General features: G+C 45.5%; 1 protein-coding gene across 10 annotated transcripts in view; it reads right to left on the bottom strand.

Annotated features, from left to right (window-relative positions):
- SMARCA2 (SWI/SNF related BAF chromatin remodeling complex subunit ATPase 2) overlaps window positions 1–13,356 on the bottom strand; it is a 201,828-nt gene that overhangs the window by 144,920 nt on the left and 43,552 nt on the right. For all 10 annotated transcript variants that reach the window (XM_070051411.1, XM_070051401.1, XM_070051420.1 and 7 more), the window contains 3 exons: window positions 12,127–12,300; window positions 10,263–10,436; window positions 7,500–7,670 (listed from right to left, as the gene is read on the bottom strand). In XM_070051411.1, the coding sequence (XP_069907512.1) occupies window positions 7,500–7,670; window positions 10,263–10,436; window positions 12,127–12,300 (519 nt within the window). The remainder of the gene's footprint in view (window positions 1–7,499; window positions 7,671–10,262; window positions 10,437–12,126; window positions 12,301–13,356) is intronic.

Genomic DNA, 13,356 nt, shown 5'->3' with positions numbered 1-13,356 from the left:
CATGGGTGACCCAAATGAAACTCCTGGCTCCTCACTTTTGCCTGGTCCAGCCCCAGCCATTGAGGCCATTTGGTGAGTGAACCAGTGGATGGAATACTTCTCTGTCTCTCCCTCTCTCTGTGTGTATAACTCTGACTTTCAAATAAATAAATCTTTAAAAAAAAAAAGTTACTCAAACTAAAGACAATTTAGGGCCTCAGTTTCCAAGGCCAATGTCAATTTACATCATCATGAACTGAGAAAAGTTCACAAAGTTGTCTTCCCCTAGCAGAAGAAGATAGACAAACAATGAAAAACAGGGCTAAGGATGGAAAGAATCCCTAAATATTAAAATCTTGTATAAGCTGAACTCTGAAAATAGACTTCAATGGGGCATTTTAGATTATCACAACATAAGCTACAAGCAGCTTCATTCTGTAAGGAAACAGTTTTATGTCAAATATTTTACAATCTATATTATAAAGCAGATGCATCTGATGTCCCGACAGGCACTGATACAATACAGTGAAACAGCGTTCAAATGTGCTGGCAACTTAAGGACATAATCTGCTTCACTGGAAATCTAAGCTTCCAGAACCCTCTTGGGGTACTTTCACTGTCATTTAAGTGGACCTGTACGCATTAAGATAGGTGAAAAAAAAAAAAAAAGATAGGTGATCAAGCAATAAAAACAAAAAGGCCAGGAATGTCAAACTAACAGGCATTTACACAGTACTGGGGCTGTGTCTCACAGAGCCAACCAATTTAAGTTGTTTCATTTGAATAACTGGTCAACCCAGTAAAATGGGACTTGGCTCCAAACTTCCAGTTTCATTCTTCTTCTTCTTTTTTTTTTTTTTTTTTTTTCCTTACAGGCAGAGTGGACAGTGAGAGAGAGACAGAGAGAAACAGAAAGGTCTTCCTTTTTTCCATTGGTTCACCCCCCCAATGGCCGCTGTGGCCGGCGCACCGCGCTGATCCGAAGCCAGGAACCAGGTACTTCCCCTGGTCCCCCATGTGGGTGCAGGGCCCAAGCACTTGGGCCATCCTCCACTGCACTCCCGGGCCACAGCAGAGAGCTGGCCTGGAAGAGGAGCAACCGGGACAGAATCCGGTGCCCCGACCGGGACTAGAACCCAGTGTGCCGGTGCCGTAGGCAGAGGATTAGCCTATTGAGCCACGCTGCTGGCCCAGGTTCATTCATTTTAACACTGAACTGATCAAATTATTCTGATCATTGCAGCATCGTGTTCACCTACCTTGAACAACAGTCCCTATGCTCAAATGTGAACTACCTTAAGACCTCTCTTTTACCCATGAAAACCTTGTATACAAAAGTTGCAACAGAACACATACCATTTAGAGAAAACATCAGGTAAAGGAACTGAGAACCACCACACAGTCACTTGAATTTCAAACAAAAGTCTCAACAACTTTAATACTTTTCATCTGATGCTCTTTTCGTGAAAATTATACCAACAGGCTTTTCTGTTTTTTCTAAATGTATAAAGGGTATGTCTTATCACTGTACTGATCCCTACATTATGCCAGGAAGGCCCCCCTACAAAGCATCATCATCCTGAGCTGTCCTTCTCAGAGTGTCTGGATGGGCAAGGGAAAGAAAAAAGAACTTTCGGAAGGAAAACCAAACACGAATGGAAAAGAGGCCGGACACAGCGCTACCTCACAGATTCCCGGGGTTTGTGTCCATTACTGTCACAGGTTTCCAAAAAGATGTTCCACATAGCTAACAGGAGCACAGCTCTGCTGGTTCACATCCCATTAAAAGATGTGGAAGGGAGAATTAAATATTTATGCTTGGCCTGACGTCAACAGCTCTGGAGGTTGAACCCTTGAAATGGTCAGACTTCTAAGCGGGAGCTGGGGGTGCCCCTGGCATGGGCTCTTAACCACAGCTTAAGCAAAAATGCACCCTAAAGCAACTGTGAGAAATATCGCATGGTCACCAGGAACCACCGTAAATGAGGGGGCATGTAATTAGAAAATTCTCTTCATGGGAGCTGGGGAACAAGCATGGTAAGCAGAGGTCACCGAAAACTATAAATTGTCTCGTCTTTGTCCTAAAAGACATCCTATCCACTAATATCCTCATTGCCCTGCAGGTAGAAAAAAAATGGCAACCATGTAATTGTTCAACATCATAAAACAGAGTAAAAGTAAACAAGAAACATCTCATTTTCAAAACCACAACCACATTTCAACAACCATGATTCTACTTTTATATCAGGGAACTTCTTGATAAAATAATATTGACTGAACTGTGTGCTTTCTCAGGGAACTCTCACAAGAAATCTGTGTGGCACATGCCATCACTACCATCTTCTTACGGATCAAGAGACTGAAGCACTTTGGGGCCAGTGCTGTGGCGTACTGGGGTAAGCCGCCTCCTTCAGCACCAGCATCCCATATGGGCGCCAGTTGGATTCCCAGCTGCTCCACTTCTGACCCAGCTCCCTGCTAATGCGCATGGGAAAGCAGCAGATGATGGGCCAAGTCCTTGGGCCCCTGCCACCCACATGAGAGACCTGGAGGAAGCTCCTGGCTCCTGGCTTCTGCCTGGCTGAGCTCTACTCGTTGCAGCTGGGAATGAACCAGCGGATGGAAGATTCTCTGTCACTGGCTCTCCCTCTCTCAGTAACCCTGCCTTTCAAATAAAATAAATACATCTAAAAAAAAAAAAAAAAAAAGAGAGAGACTGAAGCACTTCAAACAGATCCCTCAACAATGTCAGTATATGTATCATGTGAGTACACCCTGGGACCCCGTAGGTTAAAGCTAGCCCTAGAGGAAGGGAGGCAAAGATCGGTAAGTACTGAGCACACTCCACACCAGTAATCTCCATATGCTACACCGACTAGACTCCAGACATGGGAACGGAAGCCCCGCCTCCTGGCTCATGCTGACTGCTGAGTGAGAGAAGTGGACACGGCTCCCACGAAACCCACGGACAATCCCCTCTCCTGCATCCCACGTCTGAGTGCGTGGGCTGGAGTCCCAGCTCCACTCCCAATTCCAGCTTCCTGCCCACGTGCACTCCAGGAGCTTCCAGTTTAAGTAGCAGGGTCCCTGCCATTCATGTGGGAGATCTGGATTGAGTTCAGGGCTCCTGGCTTCAGCCTGGCCCAACCACGGCTATTCCAGGCATTTGGGGAGTGAACCAGTGTATGAAGAACTCTCTTCATATCTCCTCTCTCTGTCTCTCTCCTCACCTTGAAAAGCAATTTTAAAGAAAATCTGAAAGTGTATTTTGGTACAAAAAATTTTTGAAATCTATACATAGCTCTTTCACAATATGCAATTTCCACAAACTGCTGAAAGATTCCTCACATCCTACCAGGGTGTATTAGCAAATGCAAGCATTTTTCTCAGGCAGTTATGAATTAAAAGACTGCATGCTAACGTGACATGGACAGTGGTCCAGTTTACCGCTTTAGCTGGGGTCAATCCTATTTGCACACATCACGGTGGCCTCGAGTGGTCCCATCCCCTTTTTTACCCTACAGTCACCCTGTGGATGTTAGTAGCAGCCACAGCTCGGAACAGGGTCATCCTAAATGCACAGAATAACACACTCATCTTGCAGCGCGGCAGATAGGGGTGTCACACAATTCGGAGTTTCCATATCTTAAAAACTATGCCTCTTCTGTCACTTAAGTAGATAACATTTAGTTCACTTCTTTTTCTTCCATTTCAAGGGCATTAGCAAAAGACTAGGCCAAGAATAAAGAGTTTCAAAGTAATCTGTAAATGCATAGAAAAGCCCTAATGGTGAGAAGAGTAAAGAACATCTCAACAGCTTGAAAGGAACTCACTCTGCTATCCACTAACAACAAGTGAACACAATAAACCCCCAAGGAAGGCAAATCTCTTCTCTATTACACAGAACAATATTAAACAAACAAAACAAAAAAATCAACTATATAATCAGTAAAAAAAAAAAAAAAAAGTAACTGTTTCCCAACTAAATTACAAGGTTAACTACATTTATCTGTTTGTTTTTTTTTTTTTAAGACTTATTTATGTATTTGAAAGGCAGAGTCACAGAGAGAGAGGGAGAGGCAAAGAGAAAGAAGGCGGGGGGAGGGGGGGGAGAGAATATCTTCCATTCACTGGTTCACTCCCCAGATGGCCACAATGGCCAGGGCTGGGCCAGGCCAAAGCCAGGAGCCAGGAGCTGCATCCTGGTCTCCCACATGGGTGCGAGGGCCCAAGCACTTAGGTCATCTTCCACTGCTTTCCCAGGCCATTAGCAGGGAGCTGGGTAGGAAGTGGAGCAGCTAGGCCTGGAACTGGCACCAACACGGGATGCAGGCAGTGGTTTAACCCACAGCATCACAGCACTGGTTCCAACTCCACTCATCTTTAATAGCACAGTTTACCGCTGGCATTGTAGTACAGCCAGGTACCAGAGCAAGGTTCTAATCCTGGCTGTTCTGTTTCCAATCCAGCTCCTTGCTAATGCAGCTGGGCAGGCAGAGGGTGATGGCCCAAGTTCTTGGATCCCTGCCACCCATGTGGGGTACCCAGATAAGAGTTCCTGAATCCTGGCCCAGCCCCTGCTGTTGCATCCCTCTGGGGATTGAACCAGCAGAAGGAAGATCTCTCTGTGTCTCTGTCACTCTGCCTTTCAAATAAATCCTTTTTTAAAAAATAGCACAGTTCTTAGAGTTATTTGTGTCTTAGTTGTCCTTCAAGTGTTGCTGCAGCTTAATGATGCCAGCTCACCAAGTAACACAGGTTCTCCCAAAACAAGGTTTTTGTTAAATGTGGATAGATACAGCCTGGTATTTACCACTATGGGAAAATGCTGAAAGAGACAGCCCAACATTTGCAGGTTGATGGACAAAGAGATGCCCGAACTAGTGGCTCTCAGCCACTCATTCTAATGGAGGGGAGAAGCACCTGGGATAAACCAAGGGGTGGAACCCTCTACTTCTGAAAGCTGCCCTTTCCTTTGCGCTTGGATAAGGTGCACTGGGAATTGGATAATTCGCTCTGATCTATGTCCTAGAGCCCCACAACAGAGAGAGGTTTCAGAAAGGGCCAGGAAGGGCCTTGTTGTCTCCATCGGTGTGTTTTTTCCCCTTCTTCATCCCACCGCTCCCAACAAGACCGCCCAGGAGGGAAACAGAATCTGACCTTCTGAGGCCTGCAGAGGGTGGGCGTGCTCAGAGGCCAGCACTGCTGGGAACACACAAGGGAAGAAGGAGACGGCTGGTAATACAGCAACACTTCCACACGCTGACTGTGCCAGACAATCCGGGGAGATGCTCAGTTATCTCCTTGTTATCTGTTTGCCAGGAAGTCAGGCCCCAGCCCCAAACCAACCCCTAGTCTTCCTTTGCAGAAGCCATCACAGTTTGTAAGTACATATTTGGGGGCGTGTTGGGTTAAAATCTTCCTGTCTCTTTTTTCCACCCGATTAACCTGGGAGAGAAGGTGGGAGTGCTTTTTCACGCCACTGCAGCCTCCCTCTCCCAGCAGGGAGCACACACTACCTTGCTCCTAGTAAGCGTCCAGTTAACATCTGCAGAGTGCACAAAACAAAACAAATGAGTGTTATGAGCCCATCTGGAGGCAACAGCGTGGAAAGAGGAGAGCCAGGCTAAAGATCATATAAGGTTGGCAGTGCCATGGGCAATACTGACTGGTCTGTGCTACAATTTGTAGCATTTAACACGGAAATCCACAAAGAATCGTCAGCACTCAATACGGGCGTGTGTCGCTGAACACTGGAGATCTACTCCCAGAAGTGCAGGTTCATGGTTACACGAACACCGTGGGGAGAGCTCACACAACATGAGACGGATGACACTGCTGCTGTTTTACAGCAGACTGTTTTATATAAGTCTAAGGAACAGACTCTGAAATAATATGAACAATAACTACGTCAGCCAGTAACATGGTCATTTGTGGTCATGACCAAGTGCTCTAGACTGTACAGAATCATTCTTGCTACATCACTTGCAGTGATGCAGGCTTGTGTACACCAGCCTCAGCACAAACAGGGGAGCGACATGTTGCACTGGGACACTTTTATGACATCTATGATGTCACCAGGCAAGGGGAGTTTTTCCCTGCACGATAATCTCCAGGAGCCACTGTCGGAGATGCTGTCCGTTGTTGACCAAAACATCCTTGTACAGTGCCCAACTGCATCCTCCTTTGCCTACGATGATACAACTAGCTAATGCCCTGGCAGGAGTCTGTTAATTGTAAGTCAGAAGCTCAAATCTGGGCCATTAGCTTTTATTCACAGAGAAAGGCACAATGTTTTAGTAGTGGATTTTTAACAGTAAAACACTAACAGCAACAACTTCTGCAAAACGCACCCCTGCATTAGGAAAGCCTAACGCCACCATTTGCTGAGGTCCACTTATGGAATATTCGAGAATTCTGTTTGCCTATGTGCTGCTCCTCACCAACTCCACGAAACATCCTTTTTTAAGTCAGCAATGGGAAGCTGGGATTTTGCAAAGTCTATAACGCTGCATTGACAAGAAAATGAGGTATTCCTCACCAACGAGATGTCTAAATGCAAGCCCTGAGTCATCTCGCACGCATCTTCACAATAAGGTAAGCTATCTTATGCTAAAGCAATCAGGTGCAAGAAGGTGCCTTCTCAATCATTCATTCCTCCTCCTTAATTATGAAACAGGTATGGGGATTCAGGAGCCATGAAATTAATTATTTTTTGAAAAACATTTTGTTCAATTATTCAGTGCAGAGAATAAATGATTAAATGCTACCAAGCCTCAATCTGCAAAGTTCCGACAACGTCTTACTGTTGATGCTGGTGCCTGGCCTAATCAGAATTTTTCATGAAAACAAAATACCAAGCAAGGAACTAGCTCACTAGGTTATTTAAGCTTCACCGGGGATCTGCAGGCCAGGTCTGCACTCAGCGGCTTATTCTGGAATTGAGATGGAATATCTGCAGAACAGAGGCTCCGATCTCACCCATGGCCATTTCTCATGGTAATTCAGGTCTATTTTACATAGGACTGCTTTTGTCCTGTAATTACCTAAATCTCTTCTCTGCAGGCTCACCTCACTGCTACACCAGGGCAGCAGAACTGAATGAGCAATTCGGGCACTGCCATCAGTCCAAATAGGCTGAAATTTGTTCCAAAAGTATCCCAAAGCTATCGAGCCCATCTTCCTCCACTTCTTTCAGTCTGAATACTCTATTTCCTTCTTACTTTTCACCCTAGTTTCTTAACTCAGCGGTCTCCTGCCACCAGGGCATTAAACTTTCTTAAGCAAATATGTAATACGGTAATAAACGTGGAAACTGGGCCAGCATTGCTTCAGTTTATGATATCCAACCCATTACATTCTTATCTGCAATACCACGTCTACTATACTTCATCAACACGCTCCTGACACACTCATTCATACAACTGTTGCAAATAAACAATCTAAACCCTCCACTAGTACAGCAAGCAGCACTCTCGCCAGACCCCCAGGACCCAGCCACTGCCCCCTGGATTACGAACCTTCTTCCTCCTCCTCCTCTTCTTCTTCTCTTTGGCTGCTTGGGCTTGCTTGTGCTCCCACACCAGGTTGGTGAGATTGGCCACGTACTCGTCGGTCTGCTGCAGAAGGTAGGCTAAACGCCTGTCCTTCTTTTGGTCGATCAGCTTCCTATAGCCTTCTTCATCTTCAGCCTATTCAGGAAAGAAGAGCATGGTGGCAGCACGGCAGAAGTTTGTGGACAACTCCATTCTCCCCTCCCCGCTTCCCGCGACGATGTGAATTCTGAGTGGTGCTTGGTGTACTAAATGGCATAAAGTCGTGAAGCACAAAGGGCACCTCCCCTGCACCCTAGGACACCAGGGCTCACGGCAAAGTCAGGGCACAAAGCCACACTGTCTATGAGGTGTGCCATCAAGCACCATGAGTCAGCTCTCTGTTCTGTGTTTCTGTAACTGTACCCCCACACACACACCAAAAAAAGTCAGGGTCTGTGCTGTGGTGTAGCAGCCACCACTGCAGGTGGGTGCCTGTTCGAGTCCCAGCTGCTCCCTACTAATGCACCTGGCAAAGTAGCGGAAGATGGAACAAGTCCTTGGGCCCACGAAACCCACATGGGAAACCCAGAAGAAGCTCCTGGCCCCTGGCCCCTGGCCCCTGGCCCCTGGCTTCAGATTGGCCCAGCTCTGGTGGTTATAGGCATTTTGGGAGTGAACCAGCAGATAGAAGACAGTTTCTCAGCCTCTGCCTCTGTCACTCTGCCTTTCAAATAAATAAATCTTTTTTAAGAAGTTAAAACTTGAAGATTCATCATCTTGAGTTGATTTTTAACTTTCTATTTGGAAATTTTTAACTATTACCAAATGCAGAGAGCCTGGTATGATCTCCCATAGAACCAACATCAAGCAACACCAATTAATGCATGGCAACGCCTGTTTCATTGCCATCCCTCACCACAACTCCTTCTCCCAACCCACACTTCACTGTTTCTCAAGCAAATTCCAGACATGACATCCTTTCATTCATATGCACTTCAATAAATACTTCTAAAGACAAGGCATCCAATGCCTTCTCAGAAACAACTTTTTCTTGGCCCTGTCAAAATTGTGCGGCTGATCGGAAAGGTCACATCTGGGAGGTTTCTGTCCCAGATCCGTGCTGACTTACAGGCCTGGCTGACTAAGGAGGAGTCGTCTAGCACCTGAGGTCGGGGACGGCTGACCCATAAAGCAGATGCAATAATTCCCACTTCCTCCTCCCGTTAAGCAACGTGATGAGGTTAAATGGATTAAAACGCCCAAGTATCCCAGGCCATTTCAAGAAAAATCTTTTTTTATACATCCTGACAAAAATACCATCCAAAATATTTTTTTCCTGCGCTAAAAGGAACACAGTGCAAACCCTTTAAGAGGCAACTCTCCTACAGGAGAGCTTGGGGTCGTCAGAGCAGGGGGTCCACCCCGGCATGTGCCCAAGTCACAACAGCCTCATCACTCAGTCTAGCTGCTGTCTGCTCCGCGGATGAGCAGGAACCTCAAATGCTATTATAACTCTAATTGCTTTTGGTTATGGTTGATCTCACTTGAAGAAAGAGTGATAAAAAACTTCAGTTTCTCTATTATCTGTATATTCCATCATTTAATTGCAAAAATTAATGATTTGCAAATGCCTAATCATTAGTGTCAAGCCAATCTGTTACTGAAGTTCTAATATAGTTTCACTTCAGTTGAATCAGACAAATTTGACTGCCGACTGCTCAAATTACTATCAAATGGTCTCCCTAGCTAGTTAGAAATCTCTTGGAGAGTCCACTTCCTACCAAAAAAAAAAAAAAAAAAAGAAATGGAGAAGGAGGCAGGATAAGGTGGAAAGATTTAGCCCTGGACATAGGGCTTTTTAAAGCATGATGTTGACTGTCCAAACAAAATGCAAACTGGAGGGCAAACTAGGAAGATGGTGTCTCATAGAATGTTCCAGGGACATAATCATGGGCTGAGACTAATGACTTTATCTTCACACACAGCTACACACAGCTTGTACACACACAGCCTACACACAGCTTGTAGGCCTCGCATCACTACAGATCACGCACACTACATAAAACCCACGGGGTGCTCTGAGGGCCAATTCCAAAAACAAGAGGCCAATACAACCACATACTCAGGCCAGTGATGTAAACCTAAGCCCACTGGGTTTCTATCTCCATTAAAAGCTAACAGTGCAAATACAGTGGTCACCAAACAGCCTTTGACAGCCACACACCCACTACAAACAAGACAACATTTCAACATTCACTTAAAAAGCACTTGTCACGTGGATGGTGAGTAACTTCACCACTAAAAAAAAAAAAAAAAAAAAAAAAAAAAAAGACAAGCACTCTGGGCCTCCAAGAAGCATCAAAAAAAAGAGATCTTCTTGGATCCCAAGAAACAATGTAATAAGTCACACATTCAAAAACGCTTGACCACTCATTTCAGATCTGGTCATCAAATCCCTGCAAAGCAGAGTACCTGCCTGTATGTGAGAAGCTATAATCTGCATTCTGGCCAGCCTAAGACATGGAAATTCTATGCTCATCCACTGTCGTCCTAGATGTGTGACGTGTGTTGTCGAGGAATGAGGAAGTTCTCTTCTCATTCCATCCCCCAGAAGCTCAGAGGGAGAGGGACTTAGGAGTACTTGTGATGAGCAGCTCTCGCTGTCTCCCTATCCCCTGCCATAGTCAGCACTCTCGGTGGCGCGGATGTGAGCCCAGCATGCACCGGGCTCCCATGGGGTCCCCTCACCATCAGTCTCCGCATTCTCTCCTTCTCGATGCGCTCCGTCTCCTTCTTCTGCTCCCTCTCGGTGTTGGCGTGCCAGGTTGCCACTGCTTTGGAAAGCTTCTGGATCTTCCCCGCCACAGAGCGGTGGTACTCCTTAAAATCCTTTGCATGTTGCAAAATGCTGTTCAAGTATTCCTAAAGGATGCAAGAGGGGAAGGAAAGGACCCTTGGAACCCGTTTCCCAAGGTGCGGTGAAGAAGCCCCTCAGCGTACACGGCATAGTCAAAGGCCAGCCTCTGCCCTGGGAAGGTGCTCAGTGCATCCCAGCAGCTGAGGTGTGGGACACGGAGCTGGCAGGCACGATGAGCCCTCCGCGTTGGTTTTGTTGCAGGTCTTGGGGAGACAAACCTCCCAAGCCCCAAGGGGGTGGCCCCACAAGACTGAGAGAAACCTGCCAAGTGGCAATGATGAAATGTGCAGGTAATCCCTCTCTGACTCTAAGACAAACTTGAGGGGACGAGGACTTTGGCCTGGGGGTTAAACTCCAGTTAAAACGAGCTTGTCCGCATAGATTGCCTGGGTTCAATCCCCAGCTCCAGCTCCTGAGATCAGCTTCTTGCTAAGGCAAAAACACTGGGAGGCGACAGTGACAGCTCCAGGAGCGGGGTTCTCGCCCACACAGGGAAGACCTGGGTGTGGCTTCTGATTCCCAGCTTCAGCCTGGCTCAGCCCAGTCCCAGCCACTGCAGCTCCTGGGGAGTGAACCAGTGGATGGGGCACTTGCACTCGCGCACTCCCTCTTGCTCGTTCTTTCTCTATCTGCTTATTCATAGGAAAGAAAAAAAAAAAAAAAAAAACCCGCACACTTCTGCTCTAGCTTAAATACCTCGGAACTGTGATGCAAAATAAGTCCATAAACACTGAAACTGCCACATCTAATTTTTATTCACTTATTAAGTGAAACACGTATCCTATTTATAAAGTCCAATATTTTTTCAAACTGAAACTTAACCACTAAATTAAGCACAATACACAAAATTTATAGGATAGTGACACAAAATCAAATTCCACACCAAAATATTTCCAACCCCCTAGAAATGTGACGGCATTAGGAGAGGAGGTGATGAAGTCATGAGGACAGACTCCTCTTGGTGGCATTAGTGTCTTTCAAAGGGTCCCCAGGGAGCTTTCCTGCTGTATTCCCATGATGCAAGGAGGCAACAAGCTGGTAGTGTCCAACTCTGGGGAGGGCCCTTACCAGAACCCCACCCTGCTGGTACCCTAGTCTTAGGTGTTCAGCCCCCAGAACATTAAGAAATAAATTGCTATTATTCATAAGTCACACCATCTCTGGTATTTTATTCTAGCACATGGAAATGATTAAGACTATACTTGATTGGAATTCAAGAAGGCTGGGCTGCACACGTCATCCTATTGGCTGATCCACTAGGCGACCTTGGCCAGGGCATCCATTCATCTGTCCTTTGTCTATAAAATGATGCTGCTTGGTCTAGTGCTTAGAATGCCAGTTAGCATCCCCATATCCAATATCAGAATGCCTGGATGCAAGTCCCAGCTCTACTTCCAATTCCAGCTTCCTGCTAATGTGTACCCCAGGGGGCCAAGCGATAGGCTGAAGCAGTCGGGTCCCTGCCACCAGTTTGGGAGACCTGGACTGAGCTCCCGGCTCCTGGTTTTGGTTGTGGCCTAGCCTGGGGCTATGGTGAGCATTTGGGTAGCTCATTTCCTCTCCTTCTCCCAAATAAATAATGGCAAAAAATATTTTTTAAATGAAAAAAGGTACTTTCCAAATGAAAAAGGGTTCCACAAGGAACCCTTCTGTCCTGGGATGGCCCCGCTCCCGCCGCGGGCACAGTGCACAGACCTGGTGTTTCTGCCGGCGCTTCCTCTCCTGCTCGATCTTCTGCTGCTTCTCCAGCTTCTCGGTCATGCGGGCTTCTCTCAGAGTCTGGCGCTTGCTCCGCTTGTATGCTTTGGAGTTGAGAGCTGTCTCGAGGGTCGTGTCCCTGCGCATGCAGGCCACCACCTCCTGTCGCAGCTGTCAAGAGCACAGTGGTGAGAGAGCTTCCCATCAGAGGCAGGGTTCCTGAACCCTGAACTCTCATTTCTGTTTAATGGAGCAAAATGGCTTCTCTCCCAGTTTCTCAATCACAGTGGGCCTTTCACCAAGCGAAGGAACTCAAATCGTACCAACTTTATGCCCTATAGTCCAAGATGCTGTAAGTTTTCTTCCAAATAAAGTATAGCATAGTACTGCTTAACAGTAAAAAGAGATAGAAAGTAGATGTCTTGGCTCCTAAATAAACTTAATTCATTTTATTTAATTATTCCAATGATATTAATGAGCTACCAAGCTCTCAAAATTTTTTTACTTCATTTTAAATGTCTTATGAACATTGACTTCCTGCTTAAAGATTAATGATGTTCCACAAAATGAATTAGAGAATTGCTATCTGATCAAGTTGTACAGTAGCAGCAAATACTCAAACAACACAAATTTCACATTCTCAGATAACGGATGAGATACAGGAGCTTCTGGCTCCTGTCCATCAACGATATCCTATGCAAGATGCTTAAACTTTTATATCGTGGACTTATTTTAGATTTTCACAAATATAGGCATGTTGTAATGGTAACAGACAGTGAGGACTTGGGAAAACATTTTACAATAATCATTCAATTGAATCTCAAATCAGCATCAGTTACAATTAATTTAATTGGGAAACTTCATAGGTAACAGATTTTTCACTAGTATCCAACAAAAATCAGAGACTAAAAAGAGGCCATCATGTGAAGCTATTGCAAGTTTGTTCCTGAAAATATGCTTGGGTCACATTCACTTAACAAAGTTTATCAAAAATTTTATTAATTCAGAATGTGAAATAACCTATAAGAAAGAAGTAAATACAATTCACATAATTTTTCCTTTGCTTTTATAAAATTTAAACCAAAATCTACTCTCTCAAACTTATAGTCACATAGCATATAGCCATCAGCGATACCCTTCTCTTACATCAAACCTGCTAAGTCAAATGTGCACTCAAGTTCATATGCCAATGGCAAGTGGAGTGGCCTTGTGATTTTAGTCACATCC

Source organism: Oryctolagus cuniculus, chromosome 1 (genome assembly GCF_964237555.1).
Source record: "Oryctolagus cuniculus chromosome 1, mOryCun1.1, whole genome shotgun sequence".
NCBI lineage: Eukaryota > Metazoa > Chordata > Mammalia > Lagomorpha > Leporidae > Oryctolagus > Oryctolagus cuniculus.
This window is presented reverse-complemented; position numbering and strand designations above follow the sequence as displayed.